The sequence below is a fragment of the Scomber japonicus genome, chromosome 6 (genome assembly GCF_027409825.1).
Source record: "Scomber japonicus isolate fScoJap1 chromosome 6, fScoJap1.pri, whole genome shotgun sequence".
Taxonomy (NCBI): domain Eukaryota; kingdom Metazoa; phylum Chordata; class Actinopteri; order Scombriformes; family Scombridae; genus Scomber; species Scomber japonicus.
The window spans coordinates 4,394,061-4,416,621 of record NC_070583.1 but is presented as its reverse complement, the minus strand read 5'-3'; the positions used below and the strand labels follow the sequence as shown (position 1 = coordinate 4,416,621).

The following is a 22,561-nucleotide window of genomic DNA, read 5'->3' as shown; positions in this document are numbered from 1 at the left end:
TACAGATTCATTGAGAATGTTTCTGCCTTAGTTGAAAATAAAAGCCTGTTTAAAATTGCTCTAAAACTTGTGTGGTCTCCTTCCTTTGTCTAGTCCTGTCACATACTCAAAACATGGAACATGCAGGGATTCTCTTTGCAATTGAGAACAACCATTACAGACAATGTCGAGCACCAAATAAGACAAAATTATGTGATTAGTTGATTAAAGAAATATTTCAACACTTTGAAAGATACAGCAGTGCCTGAACTATCCATCCCACATTCCTCATTTCAGCTGACATGAAAGCTGTGCTAGTATTCGCTTAGAGCAGTTAACCTTTGTCATGCTGATCAAAGAAATATGCTGGTTTAATTTTTTCTCGTAACTCAGGCTGAACAGCTGCATCCATCTCATGAATCATTGAACCTATCAAAGCTATGCGCAGGGACTCACAAAGCTGGAACCGGGCTAACTTAGTAAAGCAATCTCCTTCTCCACCGCTGTGAACAATGCATAGTGTGACAAAATCTTTACCTGCACACCAAACGCACAGATTTCTACGATTACTCACATTGAAAGATGGAGTTTGTGTGTTGTGCTGCAGGTTTAGTCTGAACTGTTTTCAAAAGTCCATTAAATCCTGCTCAGAGACATACTGCTGCCGTGACAAACACCATACATCATGTTGAACAGCAGATGTATTGCAGTTTCTTCATGTCATGACTTCATTACACAGCTAATTATCACATTTAATGGGACTATTTTCATTTCTTCATTACCGCACACTGTTACTGATTTCTTTTCTGGAGGCAGAGAGAAGGCCCAATAAAACCTAATGCTATGGAAGGCTGAGATCACTTCATATTCAGTTTTTAGTAATATAGAATTACTTGTAGTATGACTGAAGTCATTATAGTGTTTTAAAGAAAAGTACAAGTACAAATGATGGATTACTTTAATCAGAGCCACAGAATGTAGCTGCCAAGTGATTTTCTTTTTGAAATAATGGCAGTCTATGACATGAAGGAAGTTGGCTGAACCGGCAAGAAACTGACAATATATTTGAACACTTTTTCATAGGCATTAAAGGGAAAATTAAACCAGTGACCAATCTGTCATTTAAATTTGTGCTGAATTTTTAATGGTAACAGTTCCATGGATACAGAGTTGGTGATAAAGGTATTGGTTTTGGTGTAGACGTTGTGAGACTTGGTATATAGGAAACGGGAATATTATAATCAGAATCATATAATCAGAAAAAATAAAACTCATGATTGGCCTCAATGTTAAAAATATCAATTCAATTTTTTTTTTCAAATGTTGCTGTATGCAGCCTGTATGGAAGTTCACTGACGCCAAAATAAATTCAATTCAAGTCAATTTTATTTATATTGTCAAGTCACAACAGAATTTATCCCAAGGCACTTTTCAAATAAAGCAGGTCTAGACTGTATTTTTTATTTTACAGAGAACCAAAATTCCCCCATGAGCAGCACTTGGCGACAGCAGCAAGAAAAATCTCTCCTTTAATGGGAAGACACCTCAAGCAGAACCGGGTGGGCGACCATCTGCTTTCAACGGTTGGATTGCGAGAGAAAGGAGGAGGAGAGAGGAGACATAGAAAAGCACAATAATGACAACAACATTAATAATAATAATGGAAATATAACTAATCATAGTAATAGCAGGTGTCAAGTAGGACCACAGGGGTCCCCGAAGCCATGGTCCATGGAAGTCCATGATCCATAACTAAGGGGTCCATGAGGACATAGTTAAGTAAGTAACATGCATTAATGCTACATGCATGAGTACAGATGGAGAGGAGAGAGGAGCTCAGTGCATCATGGGAAGTCCTATAGCCTATAGCAGTATAAACTAGGAGCTGGTTCAGGACAAGCCTGGTCAGCCCTAACTATAAGCTTTATCAAAAAGGAAAGTTTTAAGCCTACTCTTAAATGTAGGGAGGGTGTCTGCCCCCCAGACCCAATCTGGAAGATGGTTCCACAGGAGAGGAGCCTGATAGCTGAAGGCTCTGCCTCCTGTTCTACTTTTAGAGATACTAGGAACCACACATAGACCTGCATGCTGGGAGCGCAGTGTTCTAGTAGGTTCATAAGGTACTATCAGTTCTTTGAGATATGATGGAGCCTGACCCTTAAAGTGAGGAGAAGGATTTTAAATTCTATTCTGGATTTTACAGGAAGCCAATGCAGCAAAGCTAAAATGGGAGTAATATGATCTCTCTTTCTAGTTTTTGTCAGAACGTGTTCAGCTGCATTCTGGACCAGCTGGAAAGTCTTTAGAGACTTGTTAGGACAGCCTGATAATAATGAATTACAATAATAAGTCTAGAAGTAACAAATGCATGGACTAGTTCTTCTGCATCATTTTGAGACAGAACGTGTCTGATTTTTGTAATGTTACGTAGATGAAAGAAGGCAGTCCATGAAATGTGTTTTATGTGTGAAGAACAAATCCTGATCAAATATAACTCCTAGGTTCCTTACAGTGGTGCTGGAGGCCAGAGTAATGTCATCCAGAGTAGTTATATCATTAGAGAATGTGTTTCTGAGGTGTTTGGGGCCAAGCACAATAACTTCAGTTTTTTTCTGAGTTCAGTAGCAGAAAATTGCAGGTTATCCAGGTCTTTATGTCCTTAAGGCATGTAAGCAAAAACAATAGAGTGGTGCACCTTGCATTTTCAACCTGCACAAAGCACTCTGACAGAATAATAAGAGGGATTACATCATTCCTTTGTTCTTGCTGTAGGTAAATTTCCCTTCCAGACATGTTTTAAGACCAAACAAAATGCTGCTAATTTGTGTCTAATATGGATTTTCAGCAAAAAATGTAAATTTGCTGATCTAGACCAAATGAATCTGCAAACATTTTCTTCACACAAAGTGTATGACAAATGAACAAAATGTTAACACAGACAGTCTTGATAATTGGAAGAGTTGTAAACCCTCATGTTTTCACCCATTTAAATGCAGAACGATAAAAAAAAAGTCACAAAGAGGCCACTGGAGACACTCATTACATGGTCCACCTATGTAGAACAGCTTTAAAAATAGAATATACAAAATGCTGAGTCATTCAGTAGTGGACATTCTTCAACTTGATCACCCGAGTATATTTTCTCAGGTGGTGTACTTTTTTTTTACAATTTATTACCTGTAAAGTACTATTCTCCCATTTTTTTCAACTTTTTACTTCACTACAGTTTATTTGACACCTTTTGTTACTAGTTACTTTAAATATTAAGATTTTCCACAAGGTGTAAACACAGTATAATAGGTCATAAAATACAACACAATGTTAAAGGGTGAACCAAAGGCTTCCAGAAACTAAATCTGGCCACTATGATGTGTATTACCATGCTGTGCACATTAAAAGCCTGTACCATTGTAAAAGTGCTTAAAAAGTTTGTGTCAACTTTTAGACTCCCAAAACAAATCCAAAGCAACCAGGGCTCAAATTTCATGTCCAAGATTTTTGCTCAGGTCATGTCAATGCTAAATATCAAGCACCACACTTCCAGCGCTTATCACCCCGAAAGTCAGGGAGCATTAGAAAGGGTTCACCACACTCTAAAAGCTATGCTACATAAGTTCTGCAATGAGTCACATCGTGAATGGGATGAAGGGTTATCTCTCCTGTTGTTCACAGTGAGGGAAACTGTACAAGAGTTAGGTTTCAGTCTAGCTGACTTAGTGAGCGGTCCTCTGACAAGACTGCTTCCAAAGAAAACATATTGGACTATGTTCGATCATTTCAGGGGAGATTATACCAAGCCTGTAATTTGGCCAGTGATTCCCTCTCTATTGCTCAATCCAAAATGAAAAGAAATTATGGCAAAAAATCTGTTGCCTGGCAACTGTGTACAAGTCCTGTTACCAATCATTGGTTCTGGGCTGCAGGCAAAATGTTCTGGTCCAAACGTGATTGACCACATACTCAACGAAATGGATCATGTGATTAAAACTCACGACCGCAAAAAGAATACACGCGTGTGCCATACATAGACTGTAAAAAGAGGTGCCATATCAACATGCTAAAAACTCAAATATTGTCTCAGCTAGAAGTGATATTCATGGACTTATCTAACCAGACTGGTTAGATACTTTTAAGTGGTCTTTTAAGTTTTGCTCTTAAAACCTGTTCTGAATCTACAAATGTGACACAGTGCACTCAAATCAGGACTTGCAAGATGACTAAAGGTTAAACCTGCTCTATGTTACTTGTGTCATTTCTAAACTTCCATATACAGTCAACTACAGGGAACATTTTCAGGAAGCTGAATCTGAGATTATAAACCACTTTCAGTCAAAAACACTTTGAACACAATTTGAAATTATAGTTGAAAGTTAAATTCATTTACCTTTAATTTCAAAGTCATTTAATTTAAATTGAGTAATAGAAGTTTCTGTATTTGGTTATTCAGCACGTCCTTTTTTCAGGTCATTTTCAATATGAGCACAATATATGTACATTTCTGCAATTCAAACAACTTCACAGAGTCAAAAAGGAACAAACCATTCAGTCACCTTCACCTCACCACACAAGTGATTCAACAAAGAAGACATTTTTTTCTGAACAATAACTTTTATTGAAGATGTTTGTGAAGTAGCTTAATCAGAACGGTATGTACAATGAATCAAAAATAGGTTAATTATCATTGTCATCACACCAGCTTGCAAGGATACATATTATCATGTGACAATATATACTGTATGTTTGAACGACAGAAACGGTCTAAATTGAGACGCATTTTTCAATGGAAATATGAACAACAGCGCGTCTTGGTGTGCATTTTTCCTTTTGCTTCATACAAAGTTAAACACATGAGATGTTACTAAACAGTATTTGCACTGTAACGTAATATAACTGATGCAGACATAACAAGAACAAATCAAAATGCCTTTAAATTTGTTGTTACATAGAAACATATGAAACCAATATTGCCATTTCTTAAATAGAAGTTGAAACTAATGATCCTCATAGAATTGAATATTATTTATGAAAGAAATAGGGGAAGATTATTGATAATGTAATATGTTGTATTACTTTATATATTAACACTGCTTATTAAATAAATACGTTAAGATTCTGGGAAATAACACCTGTTTGTTTTCTCTCTGAGAGTGATATCTGAATATCAAAATCAATATCATGTTTATGTTTTACTTAATCTCATACATGTAAAGTACAGAGCTGGGGTTACAATAGTGTCAGCATGGAATAGAATAAACTAGGGATGTCCCGATCAAGTTTGTTTGGACCTGATCCGTGTCCTTCTTTTTATTGGGTATCTGCCAATAATGATACAGAGTCCGATCCAGTACTTACATTTACCTAAGTGTTGATTAAATATGTATTTGACACACTGAAATAACAGCATTAGCCACAATAGAACAATAGCTCTAATGTAGCTCTAATGTGGTGTTTCCACAAAAGAAAGATCACTACATTAAAATCCTTTAAATGACATCTCCTCCTTCTCTCTCATTAAATACTCCAGAATCTTTCATTCCAGTTTGTTTGCAGGACAAGATGTGTCCTATGTCACTAATAACTGTCAGATAACTGCTGACACCTCTAAAGGTGCATTAAGACAGAAACAAAGGATTTTTTGGTCTTGCATCATTCATCAAGTGCAAGTGTGTGTGTTTTTGCACAGGTGAATCTCACCTCTAGTCACCTTCAGAGGTGTTGTCCATTTGGACAGTCAGGCTAATTATGACTCCACTATGCTATGTCTCAAATCGCATACTTCTGTACTTACACCTGATTTTTTTTAAAAAAACATTATTTATTCAGGGGAAATTCAGGAATGCAGGAATGCCCTAATCACATTCACACAGTTACACACAGCTGCCCAGTACAACCACAGTCTGATCTGTCGGCCACTGAGCAGCTCCACTGGAGCAGGTGGGGTGAACCACTGAGGGTACCACCTCAGAGGTGGTAATGATGGAGGGACAAGTGCTGCCTCTTCACTTTACCGATCCTACCGGTCCAGGGTATTGAACCAGCAACCCTCCGGTCATAAGCTTGCTTTAGGCCATCACTGCCCGCAAATTTTGAGTGCATAAGTGCATTCACACTAAGAAGTATGGAAAAATGCAATATACTATTGATGGAGCATTCAAAACAGTCAAAAAGTTGAGTATGGAACTGTCTTGGCTATGTAGCAGAAGGGGAGGGACCACTTTTTATACAGGAAATGGCAGCCAAGGACGGTGAACATCGCCATATTATACAAATGCATTACACATTCATTCTTTGCAGTAAGCACCACTATACTGTTGTCACATATAAGCAGGTTTATTGGGTTCATTTAGCAGTTTAATGATTTGGGCAAAGGATAACGGAAATGCTAATGCTAAGTTGCTAACTAGCTAATCGTCATTGCCATAATAGCTGTGTTTGATTTGAGACAATCCTAACCTGTCGAACTTTATGCACTGCACAAGCTAGTACAGAGTGCACACAGTGTAATTCACAAAGGTATTAACAGAAGCATGTGATTTGATACACAGCATTGGACCTTATTGCTAAGCTAGGTTAACCACACTCTGTACTTAACACACAGACATGAGACTGATATCAATTTTCTTATCTCACTCTTGGAAATATAGTAAATAAGCATATTAATGTCAAACAATTTCTTTAAGAGCCTTCTATTTAAGGCACATCCTGATTTCTTATCTTCCCATGTTACACTGAGGCAAAGAACAACATTTTTTGAGCTTACTCAATTCAAATACTGTGTCCTGTCGGGGTTTTTTTGTGACATTTAAATTGTAAGATCTTTCTCTTCATACACATCCCATAAATCCATGAGCACTGTTATTTTAAGTGGTGGTAGAAGACATATAGTGTATAATGTACATAACACAACATAATATCTGTGGTTATATGCACTTAATGGCACTAGCTTCGCATTGATTCCCATCTGCTTTCTGAGATGTTACTTTGTGCTGAAAGTCCTCTGGATGCGAGCACAGGATTAAAAACTGTACAAACTGCTGCTGGACCGTTACTGTTGAGGAGCTAGAAAAATAATCCGGTGGTCCAGCCTTTCCAGGGATGGTGTGGTGTCCTCTGTTGGTTAAATAATGGGAGGCTTCATATTCAGTGTACAGAGAACAGGGTGGAGGCGTCAGAAACCCAAAGGAGGTGTGAGTGCGACGGACGTTGAAAAGGCCTGCAGGCTTTCTATCTGTCCATACTGAAACACATACACTAGTGTCCTCAGATTGAAACCTCGTATTCTCTCGTTTCCTGTAAAGACATTAAAAACATCAGATCACAAAGAGACAACAGCAAACACCAAAAAAGACTTACCTAACACATCTTGAATACTAGTAAATGAAACTGTAGCTCTGTACTGAATTAGAGGTATTGTTAAAACATTTTAACAGCTATCAATACTGCATGGTATACTGACATGCAATGGCAGCATAGCCAGGTATGATACACTAATGTCAGAAGTCACACAAGAAGAGAATGGAGAAGGAAAGTCTTTCACAATCAGTCTTCTTGTCTGTACTTGTATTCTTAAGAAACATCATCGGTGACAGCCCAAGTCCTGATCCTGTTCAAAGTCTACACTTAAACCTCCTTTTGTCCCTGGGTCAATTTTGACATGGGAGGACAACAGGCAGTAGCTCAAAACGTCGGCATAATTTCATTTAAATGAGGCCTATTGACCATAATTTCCAAAAAAACATGTTAAACCTGTGGTAATAATTCTGTGGTCTAACACAGAATTGGGTGATGATTTATACCATCTGCTTTATAAACAGTCAAACCAAACTGGGTCATTATTGACCTGAGAGGTTGCACCGTCAATGGGAAAACAGGAGGGTTAACCAAGAACTCTTGGAATGTTTTGTTAGCCAAATTCATATCAAAAAGAGGTAATGGTTAGGGCTGGGTATCAGTACTTGATAACTTTTTAAGGTATCGACCGAAATAAATCGTTACCAAATAGTATGGATATGTCTCCCATCAAACGATACCTGCAAGCAATCTTTGTTGCATCCAGAGCTGGAAAATATGACTCAAACTAAAAGAAATTACCAGTTTACCTCATTTATAGACTGGCAGATGCACTTTTGACACTTTTTATATAATGTGTGCTTTTGTATTTATTGGATATTGTTGTACAGCTACAAATAAGCTACTGCCATTCATTTACGTATTTAAGCTCTGTTCCACATTGTCATATTTGTATTTCAGTCTTTTGTGCGTGTAAATAATTTTTCTTTTTGTACTTGTGTTTGCAAACTCGCTCACCTCAAATCACCTCTTAAGGGACAAATGAATTATATATGAGTTCTAGTCTACTACGTTAGCACTGATATGGGCATAGTCTTTGTCTGAAGGGAAAACAAGCATGAAAACAAACAGAGGCAACATGGTGTATGATATTAGATTTTGATTTATTGTAAATATACATTTCAGTGAGGTTTGTCACATAGTGTATATGCTTGATTAAGATATTAATTATAGTTTTTGAATTCTATTTTTATTCTATTTGTTTTGATGTTTTAACATTTTGTTATTAAGTTATTTTATGGTTATTTCTATTATTATTATTATTATTATTATTATACTATTCAGTTCATCTTATGGATTTTATTCATGTGTTTTTTGTCTTTGAATCCCTTTTTCTAACCTAGTTTTAGTCAAACTTTTATTCAACTTTATCTTTTTATTTCATATTTTTATCATTCTTATATCCTCTTGCATGAATTGCTCTCAATTTTTTTTCTTTGCAATTTATTCTTTGTTTTTGTTCCTCTCTATTCCATGTTGTTCTTGCTCTATACTACGTTATTATCAGCTTATCAATCAACTGTGACACATTTTGAACTACATTAACCTGTATGGAAGCTGCTGTATAAATAAAGTTTGACTGATTGATTGAGATTGAGTGTTGTCGTTTCCAAAAGCTACTTGTGAGTATAGGGTTGGAAATCATTCTATTGTGATTCTTGGTGTCCCAATTGATTTTTAAACTTTACTGACTTTCATTTGAATGAGAAAAGGGCATTTTTATATCAGGTTGGGCTGAGAATAGTTTGTGTAATGTGTGACCCATAATAACAGGAGATATGACAGATAAAGCTTTACAGCCATTTAAACCACACACACTTGTATGCAGTATAAGTTATAGTATATATTGCTTGTCAATTTTGAATTTTCCCCTGGGGAGATCAATAAAGTGTACCTTACCTTACCTTCAATATCTACAAATTCCATTCAAAGTGGGGCTTACTCACCTCATTGTTCTTCAGGTGCCGGCATGGAAGAAGAAAAACAAATAAAGAAATAAAGATATCAATTGAAATGATCTTGTAACATATAATGATATTTAAAAAGAATAGTGCAAAGCAATTCATAAACATGTAAAAAAAAAAATAGAATAATAAAATAAAAGTAAAACAAATAGGTAACATGATCCAAGAAATACAATTCTAAACATATTGAAATACAACAAGAAAATCTTAATTATCCAAATTACCGATGCAAACAAAAAAACAAAAACAGCTTTATATCTTTTCAAAATAAATATCATGTTTGCCAGGATGTATGTTGAAGACTGAAGCAAAATGATAAATAGTTATATGTTCACCTGACACTAAAATGGAGCTTTCTGGCCATCATATAAGCTTTCAAAGACTGCACATGACCAAAAACCCACCATCTCAGCACGATGGAGGTGCTGGAAGTTTTATGAAGGTAGAGGAAACATGCATGTACCAAAATACACAGAAATTCTAGAGGTGAATTTTCTGCAGGCTGCAAGAGAACCTCCAGCTACCTGGGAGAACACGCTCCCTAACTGCATGACCTTTAATAGTTCTGTAAATGAGAACAGTGCAAAATTGGAGCGTCCAGGTGTGCACAGCTGTAACCGCTGCCACAAAACATCAAATATGCAGTCACTGTGTAATTTGCCAATTAATTTAGATACATTTGTAGAGATTTGTTTTCACCTGAGCTGATTAAACAGATAAAATGCCAAATCCAATATGAGTCCACAGCTGGATTGGTTTGAATCTCTCTGCTATGTGAGGTGGTGGCATGCTGGTTAATTGTAGATGTATCTTCACAAGCCACATGCAGCTGTGCTCCTTCCTACACATTATATGAGTCACAGCGGTGGACTAAAAGCTCTCTATAATCTACAGCTATATCTACAGCAGCCTGTGCAATTTTGGTGCCTAAGCTGGTTTACCGACACAAATCTCTTGTTATAAGATTGACTTCCTTCTTATCATTTCTCTCTTCCTCTACTATAATGTACCGAGGTGGTGCAATTATACATTTTGCAGTAAACAAATTCTGATTTAACAGACAGTGAATATGAGGTTTTTAGTGCCTTTTGTGGTCTTGTGAAGTCTGTCCTCCCAAGAAAAATGACACAATAGGTCATAATGTCAGTCTAAGTCAGTCTCAGTCTAATTCAGTTTAAGTGACGCCATCTAGTGGTCATTGTAATTATGACCCAGAGCAGTGGTGCAGTTCAGTGGACATCTACTGTATACATGTCAACTTATTTACTCAGCAATCTATACTGTTTGGGTCAAATTTGACCCATTTTGACAGTTGAAAGCAATTAAAAACTAAATTCTTAACTTTAAGTTGAAAGTTTGACTTTTCCTATAGTGGCCTAGAATGTCCAAAAATGGAAATCTTTTTAAAATAATATGTTTTCATATATGTAATGTGTTTACGGTTATCATGAAGCCTAATATTCAAATATTGTTGCATCCTTCACTTTCAATAAGTTATGTTATGTTCTCATTTTAGGTAACATAATATAGTGTGATTGTGAATGTATTTTCACTGTAATACTATCAAATGTAAAGAAGACGTGAACACAAAATACATGTGGTTCAAAATGTGGTATAGGCACTAATTATAAATAAAGGTACTAATTATAAAGGAATACTTAAACCAGGTCAGAATATGAGCAGTATGTAAGGGTTAACTCAACGGTGGACTGTTGTTCATGGCAAAGTATGAGTCAAGACTATATGAGTCAAGACAAATAGTAACTAATTAACATAAGGTGGCCTAACTTTGAGGAAGTAGTCATTTTAACCCACACCACATGTCTCTCTAACCTCAATAAAATGATCATTTTAACCCAAACCATCATCCTACCCTAAACCTAACCAAGTAACATAACCAGACCTTAGCCTCAACATAAAACATCATCATTTTTTAACACTGATTTTACTGGAAATTACTGAAATTAGACCAATTTGAACTTTTAGTGAGACTATGTTACATGCTTTTATTTCATCACACCTAGATTACTGTCACAGTCTTTCAACCTGCCTGAACCAAAAGTCTATAACTCGAATCCAGTCGGTACAGAATTCAGCTGCCAGGCTTTTAACCAGAACTAAGAGGCGAGATAATATTACGCCTGTTTGAGCATCTTTACGCTGGCTCCTAATATGTTTTAGGACAGATTTTAAGATTTTATTGATTACTTTTTAAGCTCTTCATGGTCTTGCCCCCTGCTGACATTTCTGACATTTTAATAACCCCATTCGGGCAGAGGTCCTTTCCTGATTTAATTTCAGTTTTATCTTTTTTTTTTAATCTATTTTTCTTTTATCTATCTCCTGTTTTTATGTCTGTTTTATGGTACAGTTTTAACCTTTCTGATGCCTTGTAAAACACTTTGTAATACTGTTTTGAAAAGTGCTCTATAAATAAAGATTATTATTATTATTATCATCATTATTATTACTGCTAATAAAAACGCCAGATCAGAAAACGCTCCTATGTGTCATTCTGGAATCACATTGTCATACAGCATCTTTTGTTGTTTCACTTGGAGGACTTATTGTCTTTGTGCTAATGTAAGTGAAAATGTATTAAGGAATATGCACCATGATGAAGCCAACACTGTCTCCTTAAAATTACATTTATATACTAATAATTTGCAACAGTAAATATGCTGCCACCAAATGCTGCCTTTATGTTTTCTGTCAACATAATGAAAAAATGTTAATGACAATGCATTTATGAATATCTTGCTGAAACCACTATCTTGAGATTGCAGATTACAACCAAATAATACCCCTCCCCTAACCCTAACCTTCTAGCATGTAAAAGAAAAACCTATGGTGGCTGCGAAACTTGTGATAAACCAAGAAAAAAGCCCTTTCTAGAGCCAGTGTTTGGTTTGTCCATTCTGAGCTACTGTAGAAACACGGCTGTTCAATAAGGTGGGCTCCAAGAGACAGGACCCACTACCTCGGTAGATAGGCCTCAATTCTTATTGTCAGGTGATCGCACACTTATATATATATTAATATTATAATCAATTTCTACTAAGTCCGTTCAGCTAGATGTCACTAAAATCTCCACACTGCATCTTTAAGACTTTTAGCATTTCAGTTTGGTGCTGACATGTTGCGTAGCCACGAAGTGGCTGGGGAGAGGGAAGTCTGGGCTTCCCTGCTTAGGCTGCTGCCCCCGCGACCCGACTCCGGATAAGCGGAAGAAGATGGATGGATGGATGGATGTTGCGTAACCTTAAATCCAAAGTGAAAACAGCAGCAACAGTGGAAAATAAAACCCATGTGTGAACTCATCCTGAGCCAGCTCCAGTGTGTCGTCTTACCGTTGTCTCATACACAGAGCTGTCAAACGTAGATTCTCCAGTGATGTTTTCATAGGGTAAATTAGAGGAGAGGGGGAGCCGTAGTGGTTTTCTCTGAACCCTGAGCAGAGGAAGAGACACAACACACTCATGAGAAGGAAGAAATGATTCATGTTTTACACCACTATGGAAGAAAGCATGATAAAGCAAAAATAGAATAATAAGTCTCTTCAATACATTTTAGCTCTTTTCAGCGTCCCACACTGTCTAACTTCTAGACTTCAGTGTTTAGTGTTTGTGAGCTCCTTCATCCTCATCCTGTGACAGCTACTTTTTAAAATTCAGTTAGGCCTCTCAGCTAAATATAGTCGTATTTCTGTGAGTTCATTGCTGTCAGACACAAGCTATTCAAACTCATTTTGTTCATGAGATCAGAGAAAAATACCCTGACTCACACTTCAAAAGATTGCATGCACCACGCTGCAGTCACAAGAGAGAATCAATAGAAGCTAGTGTATATTTATTGACCACTTTAAAAGCTTACCTCTTTCACTGTAGTGTTACATTGCTAACATTGTACCTCTTTTCACCCTCTGACTTACTTCTGCACCTGCTTCAATGAGCCTCACTGAATCTGACAAGTTCAATTTTAACTCGGTGTAGTTCAACATGTCATATATATCTGTAGTCTGGACAATTCAAGGAGCCTTTACATTAGGGGAGAATGGGGTTGGTAGTCACACTTTTAGCTTTCCTATGAATTCCTCATAAACTGTACACTGAATAGATTCCCTTTTATTATGTAATGAAAGCACAAAGTGTCAGGTAGGAATAGAGAGGTCTTACTCTGCTTCATCTGATTCTGTTCAAAAGATATGGTGGGTTTGGTAGTAACACACTATGGAGTTGGTTGTCTCTGTGTTATTGTGATGGGGAAAACTCAAACATGTTTAGTTTCATTGAGATACAACAACCTAACACATCTCCTGTACCAAGAGAACATAAACAGAAAAAATCATTTCTATAAGTGCATTTTCACCTCTCTGACTGCTCTGTGCTTTACATCTGGAGGAGTCTGGCTCTTGTTTGTCTTCCTGACTCATTTTGCTATCTTAAAAGGAAAGAAAGAACTAGACATATCACACCATATATGTATATATACCAACATGTGACAACCAACCCCAAAGAGAATGTGACAAACATCCCCAACTACCAGCAAAGCTAACAAAAAAACCTACCTAACTATCACTCTACTCTCTCTTCATACTTTGTAATGCTAATGATTGTTTTATTATAAACTCATTGTGTAAAAAAAGAGAAACAATGAAGAATTAAATATAACTTTTTAACAGCGCCCTCTAGGGACAGAGATCTGACGAATGTGACAACCAACCCTGTTCTCCCGTACTCCATGATTCTGCAGCAGCAGTACAGCTTTTATAACACTGGCTGTGCTAATAAGGAGAGGTGTAAGCCAGCTGCGATGGAGTTGTAGTGGAGGTGGACAATTAGTGACATTTAGACCTTATTAGTATTTGAAGTGATGCATTAGTACTAGCTTTAAACCCGACAAAAAGACATACTGTAACCTGATGTGAAGAGCCTTAGAGTCCATTAATTAAAATTAGCATTCAGTAGAAGTCATGCTTGTGTCCACCTGTCTCCATCGACTGCACCAGATAGTCTCTAACTCTGTCTGTCAGCTGTTTGCTGAGTTTGCTATTTTTCTATATTTGTATTATGCAAGCTTTTATAATAGAATTTGATAGTTTATATTTTCTTAACTGATAACAACTGATTCACATATCATTTTCTTTCTTTGCATAGCTGACAGTTGATGCTCACTGTTATAATGTCAAATGTTTATTAGATAGAGATGTTAGCATTTTATTGGTGTGAAAATGTCAAAGTTGTTGACCCAATGTTCATATGAACCTACTTAGAGAAGTAGAGGTAGACCCCGACGACAAGGATGAGGAGGAGGATGACGGGGATGAAGACAGCAAATGCTACTTGGGCCCCTTCAATTCTGAGGTCTGCTGTAGACGCTATTGGAGAAAGAAATAGAAAAATAGAAAGAAATATTATTTATTGCTCAACATTTTTTGTTACTTTTGTTTTTAATAAACTCTTCCATTTCTAACCCATTATAATTTTAGTTAATATGAATGTGCTAATTTAACAAAATAAAATAAGATTGTTTTTCATTTATTGGAGACAGAGACAGTGTTATACATCTGCTGTAAAGTGAGGCATTTTACATGGCCATTAGGGCTGGGTATCAGTACTCAATACTTTCAGGTATCGACTGAAATAAATGGATACCAAGTATTATGGAAACATCTCCCATCAAACGATACCTGCTATCCATCATTTTTGTACCCAGAGCTGAAAGTATGACTATTTGTATGGACTGATTGGATTGAATGAAGTACTGGGTTGGCATCAGTATCACTTTAAGGGTACTTGACTTGGTACTGGTATCATCATTTTTAAATGATACCTAGCTCTAATGGCCATGTCTGCATAGCTATAGCCATGGCTGTGATTTAACACTGGCTGTTGCTGTTGCAATTATGGCTGGTTATAGTTGTGACTGTGATTATTAAGACGACTGTGACACATTATCTTTTAATGGGTGTAGTCCTAACCACACAGTATGGTGTTTGGTGACATATTTTATGTCCTATTTGATGGAAGTAAAGGCAGAAAAAAATCTGCACACTGTAGCTCCCAAGACAGGTATAACTGAATGAGATAAAGAGTGACGTTTCGAGCCTCTTTCTCTTCTTCACACTAAAACATGAATGTATAGTCACCATCTTAAAGTGACTATACTTTAGTATAGTACTCTATACTTTTAGAGTTGTCAAGGCCCAGGTCACCTGACCGTCACATGATGTATCGATCCCATTCTATATTTACAAGTGTACATATAAGTGGAAAGAAGATAATACAACCTACAACCTGCCTTTAGTCATTTAGCTTTTTGTACTTTATTCCAGATGTGTGCATCTACCACACAATTTTTTCATGCTATCTGATGGAAACACCAGGAGTGTGGGCTATGACACTATTGTAAATGTTGCCATAGTAGCCACAGGTACAGGTCTGTAGCCATGGCAATAACATCAATATTCACTTATAGTTAATTATAGCTCAAACTATAGCTGAACTACAGTCATTGCCACAGGTAACATTTCAGAGGACTTCAGCACAACTGTAGCATCTGTTGGAGCTCTGACTTCCTCTCAGAATATCAGAAGGAATGCAGAAAGCATTGTCTGGTGACACAAAATTTGCCAAAAACATCCACTGTGACCTTTCATGGACTCTCTAAAATATCATAAAGTGAAGTGCAGTCTATAGATTTTCATTTTATTTTTATTGATTGTATAAATCTTCTTTTAAAATGCTTCTGCAGACTCAAAGTGTGACAGTAAAACAAACCTCTGGACCAAACTTACCATCTAATCTGTGCTCATCAGTCTCTGCAGTGTGACCTGAGGAGAACACAGCAGAGAGGACATGTTAAAACCAACAAATTGTGAAAGTAACTCCAGCTCATGGGAGTTAAAAGCATCCTAAGTAAACCGTGTGGAAAGTCAGGTCATTACTTTAGGGCTGCACAGCAGTTACACACACACACACACACACACACACACACACCTTCACAGGCTCCCCTGACAGGTATAAAGTCTACTCCAGTCTGGCTGTTTGTGTAATGTGTCCTTACAGCACCCGGTCTCCCTTAGGGTGCTTTGATCAGGGCACATGCTCAAACTAAAGGCCACTCTTTTTGATATTTCAGCCTCTAGACTGGAACAACCTTCTTCAAAGTGTCAGGACAACAGAATACAGAGCCATTAAAAAAAAAAAAAAAAAAAAAGAGCCCACACTTTTCTTCTCCTGCCATCCACTATGACTGATGTGTTTTTCCCGCTTTTTTGAAACGTGCTCACTCTTCTTTGTTTAGCAGGTTTCTTGCTGTGTTAAATTGTCTTTCAAACTGTCAAAGTCTTCTGGTGGAGGCACTAAATAATAGAGTATGTGTATTTTTAAGGGATCAACACACCAGTATGTAAGCACATGTGAGCAATAGCACTTTAGGCACTGGGGTTTTTGGTGACTTGAATTGAAAAAATAAAATAAATATGAAAACATAAAGTGAAAGAGCTTTTGTTTGATATCTTGCCTTGCAAAGGTTTAAAGTGAATACTAACTCCTTCTCAGATCTTTATGGTTCTAAAAAATGTTTTTTATTCACCTTTTCAAGGTCAGAAATAGACTTTGAACCTCGACTATTAAGTCAACATTGATAAGAAATCATTTGACATGTAAGAGGTGCTCAGAAAAATGTAAAATTGAATATTTATACCTCCATGATAACTGGACAAACACCATCTACTGATGAAGTGTGGTACCAATATTTTATTTGGAAAACAATACAGTTGATAGAAATGTTAAATTCCATATACAAACAATGGCAACATTTACACACTTTCTTCATTATATTTAACACAATTAAAATTAGAAAGAAATTCTTAAGATTTCTAATAATATTAATTGAAATGACTTCAGTGCTGTTGTTTATATATGTGTACTGTATATATTACTGAATTTGTCCTTATGATTGCTTTCAACAGGCAACTGCTATTTATTACATCACAGTTTTAGAGTTAATACCTCAAACTGCACTGTAACTTTTTAATCTCCTGTTTTATCTGTCTTATTTTATTTTAGCTTTATTTTATTTCCAATTTATAATGTTTTATCATATTTAAATGTCTTTTTAATTTTGCCATGTGTTGCTTTTATAGTCTGTCTTGATGCATTTTATGTTTAATGTAAAGCACTTATAACTGCCTTTTTGCTGAAAATTGCTATACAAATAAATTTGCCTTGCCTTCATTGAAAAATGTAATAGGTGAAGGTAGGCTAATCTTCCCAGTACATGTTGACAAGAAGTTATAAGGCTGGTGATATTCTATATTTCTTTTATTGTCAACAAATCCAATTCAATCTGTCTCTTAATATTTTCTAACTTCCCCTTCCTGTCTGTGACTACCAGCTCTAACAATATTTATAATGTTTTGGGATATCAGTAGAGAAAATATGGAAAGTTTTTTATTTTAGGTCAGGGGTCACTGCAGCAGTTTATACTTGCAGCATTGAGAGCAGAGCCATTTATAAAAAACTGAAATAAAATAAATGGTCTGTTGACACCAAAGATGTGCAATGCTGTGCATCAGCAGTCCTGAGCACCACTGGCAAGGCAAAGGGACAGCTGAGGACAAAGACTCGACAGACCCTGACAAAGACATAAAATGTTCATTCTGAGTGCATCCAGCTCGATTACCAGCCAGGGACTGTGGGTAACTGCCCCAGAGCCCCAGAACACCAGGGGGGCCTGAAAAATCCAAACTCACCATGTGTCAACTGGCATGTGTTCATTTAACTGAACACTGGTTTGAGAATATGCACAAACAACAAGTTGACAACATGATGGTCTTAAAGTGGGTCCTTCTTTAGCACCTCTTGTGTCCTGTCAATGTATAGCTGCAAGACCTTCAGAATTGTGCTAACTTGTTTTCTACTCATTTAAATCATGATAATGAATGCAGACAATATATGAATGGATGAAAGAAATGTTAAATATTACAAGAAACCACTAAACCTCAATATTAAAAGCTGTTATGTTTATTTTAATAATAGCAATTTCTATTTAAAACTGCTCAAAGTGTATAGAATTATGCATACTTTATTGGTACATTTATATATTTGGATTAGGTCTTATGACAATGTGACATTATTTACATGATTATTCATTTATATTTGCCTTGAATTAGATCAGGTATTTTAGGCAGCTTATTTTTTAGGAAACCATTTATAATTGTGTGTGATTAACTGAAGTTGACTTGATCATGTAAGGAAGACATCAGTCTGCAGTTCCTCACCTTTGCAGACAGGTGGCAGGCCACTCCACTGAGATGGGTGTCCAGGGACACAATGGAGAACAGGCTCGCCTAGCAGTTGGTGGCCAGTCAGGCAGGAGTAATGGAGGGTCTCCCCAGCCTGGAAGTGGAGCTTGTTGGAGTTGGGTATCCCATAGGTGGGGGTTCCTGGGTGACTGCAGGGCTCGAAGGTCTCAGCTGGGGGTCAGACGAGAAATAATTCAGACTGAAAAGACTGTATGAAATTAAGATTAAGATTCAATTTTATTGTCATTCACTATAGCATCCAAGATGCAAAGAGAACAAAATTAAGAGCAAAGCTCTGTCAAAACACATACAATAAATTGAAATAGACATATAACTAATAAATAATTTGAATGAAAAATAAAAAAGATGAGGAGCAAAGCAGTCAGCAGTGTGTCATTTTGTTTAGCAGTATGATAGCAGCCGGGTAGAAGCTGGTATTGAACCTAACAGTGCTGCTATGCAGGCTGCTCTACCTCCAGCCTGAAGGCAAGAGGGAGAACAGGGGTGACTGGAGTCTCTCAGTATACTGGTTGCTTTGGCCAGCATGCGTTTTTGGGCCATGTCCTCTAAAGGTGGCAGTGTGAACCCAATAGTCCTCTCTGCTGTCCACCCAGGGCCTTTATGTCTGAGGTGTTAGAGTTGTCTTACCAGAGAGATACTGCTGATCACAACAGTCTCTATGGTGACCCTGTAGAAGGTGGTGAGGATGGATGGACTGAGGTGAGCCCTCTTCAACTGCCACAGGAAATGTAGATGCTGGTGAGCCTTTTTCACCAGAGAGGAGGTGTGCAGGGACCAGGACAGGTTGTCAGCCACATGCACCCCCAGGAACTTCTGTACAGTCTCTACAGCAGACCTGTTGATGAAGATCAGGGTATGCATGGGATGTTTCCTCGATCACCATCTTCTTGGTTTTTTGACATTCAGTCTACAAAAAGCTTCCCCTCCTTTCTGTAAACATTCTCCTGGTTGTTCTGGACTGCACTGTTGTGTCATCCACGCACTTTATGATGTGATTTGTACTCCATTTAGCACAACAGTCGTGGGTCATCATGGTGAACAGTAGGGGGCTTAGGACACATCCCTGCGGAGATCCGGTGCTCAGTAAGATGGTGGATGATGTTTTATTTCCTACTCACACAAATTGGGGACTTCTTGAGAGAAAGTCTAATATCCAATTGCACAGTGAAGTGTTTAATCCAAGTAGGCCTAGTTTCTGTGTTCTTTTTCTCCAGGTGTTCCAAACTCAGATGAAGTGCAGTGGATATAGCATCCTCAGTGGAACGGTTTGGCCGGTAGGCAAATTGAAGTGGGTCAAGTAAGGGAGGAAGGACAGATGTTATGTGATCCTTAATTAGTCTTTCAAAGCGCATCATTATGATGGAAGTGAGTGCTACCAGTCGATAGTCATTTTAACTGTGGCTTTTTTTGGGACTGGGACAATGGCTGAGGTTTTGAAGCATGATGGCACAACGGCTTGACTTAGCGAGATGTTCCTCCTCAGGGACGGTTGGAAATCAGCTGGGTCAAGATGTAGCACCTGGTCGTCATGATGTGGAGTGGCTTTCACTGCTGGTGTGTTATTAAGTGCCTAAAACCGTCCATAATTATTATTCAGATGGTTTAGGAAGTCAATGTAATCACCACAGGCCTGGGGAGCAGATCTGTAATCTGTAAATTCTGTGCCAAAGTCTCTATGATCTTGAAAGTGACTCTGAATATTTTAACCATGTGCTCTTTTTGCCATACTGATGGCCTTGTTCAGATTGGCTCTTTCAAACTTAAGGGCAGTTTCATCACCACATTTAGAAGCTGAATTTCTAGCTTTGAGCAGGGCTCGAACCTCGATGGTCATCCATGGTTTCTGATTTGCCCGTACTGTGAAGGTTTTGGTGACGCTGACATCCTCCATACATGTTTTAATGTAGCCTGAAAACAGACCAGTCAGTACAGTCAAAGCAGTCCTGTAATGCTGACACAAATTTACATCTAATGATGTAAACACACACACCCCTTCCACGAGTTTTTTCACTGAGAGCTGTGGTCCTGTCTGCCCGGAAAGTAGTTAGCCCCTCCATGTTAATGGAATCCTCTGTGACCGAGTCATTCAGCCAGGTCTCAGAAAAAGCAGCTAGTGCTGTTTCTAGGTGCTGTTATGTTGTTGTTGTGCAGGTATCTCCCTCTGAACGTAGCAAGCCAAGGTTTGTTAGTAAGTCCATGGTATTTGGGTCAAGATTTTGTTTTCCGCTGACTGTATGTAGTAACAGTATATGTTGACTGCTGTAAATCAGTCTCTCCACACAACGCCGGAAAATTAACAGATTCAATTTCCATGTTTCCATCAAGAGCTAATGCAGCCGCTGCCAAGTCAGGCGCCACCATGGCACAAAAAAATAAAATAAAATTGTGCTGGATATTGCTAAATATATTCCCTTAATATTTCTTAACAAAAGTCCTTTTTTTCGGGCGGGGGGGCTTGAGATGGTCTTTCCAACTGTAGTCCAGAGCAAGAGAATGCAACTACCGGTTCTACTTTCTGATCTTCATTGTCCCTTAAAATAATTCTAATGTTTATGGACAAATAACTATATTTAAATGTGTGTAAGTCCCTTACTAGATGTTAAAACATAGTCAAACAATGATGATTTCCCCCCAAGTTTTAACACGACCTGCACTTCACCAAAACTTACTGGGGCTGCATTATTAAATTTTATGGGACCAGTTGAAATAGAGACATTATTGGCAGCAATGGTAACCTGAAGAAAATGCAATGATGTCATATGCGTACCAGAGTCTTTGTGTGCAGTCCTGAAGCTGAAGATAGTCACAGAAAGTACAGTTTTCCTTTTTTTTGGACATAGTAATTGTCTTTTGCTCATGATCTCCATCTCATGCATAGCAATGACCTGTCTTGTCTCCTCCAAGTAATTTCCGTTGTCCGATTAAATTAATTATTAGCCAGTGCCATCATACAGTATGTCTCCACCTAGAAAGTAGGTGAGGCAGAATGTAAGACATTCATGCAAATTAGGTTAATGCCTTCAAGGCTGTTTGAAAAGGAAATTATATTTTAATCAGGCATTAGCTTGCCAGCTTTGTCGGAAACAAAGAAGTGGCGGGAGGTCGAGGCATTAAGGTCAGCTGTTGGTGGTTATGATGGTAAATTAAAATCATGAAAAGACTGATAACTCCTCCGTTGAAATTATTGATTAAAAACTAATTACATGCAAAACTCACTAGCCATTTATACGTGAACAAACATGTTGAGTACGTGGAGTTCTAAGCTGATATTTGTCATTCTTAAAAATGACCATAGATTGACAAAACACTGTTCATTCTTGTCAGTTCGAAGCCTTTCTCTATCACATTTAGGGCATCATAGAAACCTGAAAACCCTTAACTGAAAATCAGGCTAATTAACTTCTTTTAGTGTCATCAGCTTTTTAAGGAGGAAAAATGGTGTGATGTTACTACCAGAACTAGTCTGAAGGCCCTCCAGTGGCCTCTGGAGAGTAAAATGTCGATGGAAACCCAATTCAAAAGGGTTTCAAAGAATTTTAAAGCCTTGAAAGTTGTGTAGCTAACCTGTTGAGTTATATACACTTTAAATTAGTGGTGGGCCCTTATCGGTGTTAACGTGAGACTCTTATTGGGCGATAAAAAAAATATCGCCGTTAATCTATTCTCAAAGTTGGGTTGGGAGCTGGGTCTATACGCAAGCTATGATGACCTCATCTTCACCTTGATATTGTAACGTCCCTCAATAACCACACGCCGAGACGTTAGCCGGTTTAGCTGGCTTTTTATTCTTCACTGTTACACAGGCTACTGTGGGCCGTAGCCAACGCCAAAACAACAAAAACCTAACATCAGTAGCTCACTAGCCACACACGTGCTGCCGTCTTCTTATGCAGAGGCTAACAACAACAAACACACCTACACGCTAGCTGCAGGGCTC

The 22,561-nt window shown here is 37.6% G+C and overlaps 1 protein-coding gene across 1 annotated transcript in view; it reads right to left on the bottom strand.

The window, feature by feature from the left end:
* Nucleotides 1-7,170: 7,170 nt before the first annotated feature.
* Nucleotides 7,171-22,561, bottom strand: part of sez6b (seizure related 6 homolog b) — a 153,637-nt gene continuing 138,246 nt past the window's right edge. Inside the window, exons 13-17 of the mRNA XM_053321254.1 lie at nt 18,580-18,774; nt 16,090-16,125; nt 14,562-14,670; nt 12,644-12,743; nt 7,171-7,269 (exon numbers count right to left, since the gene is read on the bottom strand). Coding sequence (XP_053177229.1) covers nt 7,240-7,269; nt 12,644-12,743; nt 14,562-14,670; nt 16,090-16,125; nt 18,580-18,774 — 470 coding nt within the window. The 3' untranslated portion in view covers nt 7,171-7,239. The remainder of the gene's footprint in view (nt 7,270-12,643; nt 12,744-14,561; nt 14,671-16,089; nt 16,126-18,579; nt 18,775-22,561) is intronic.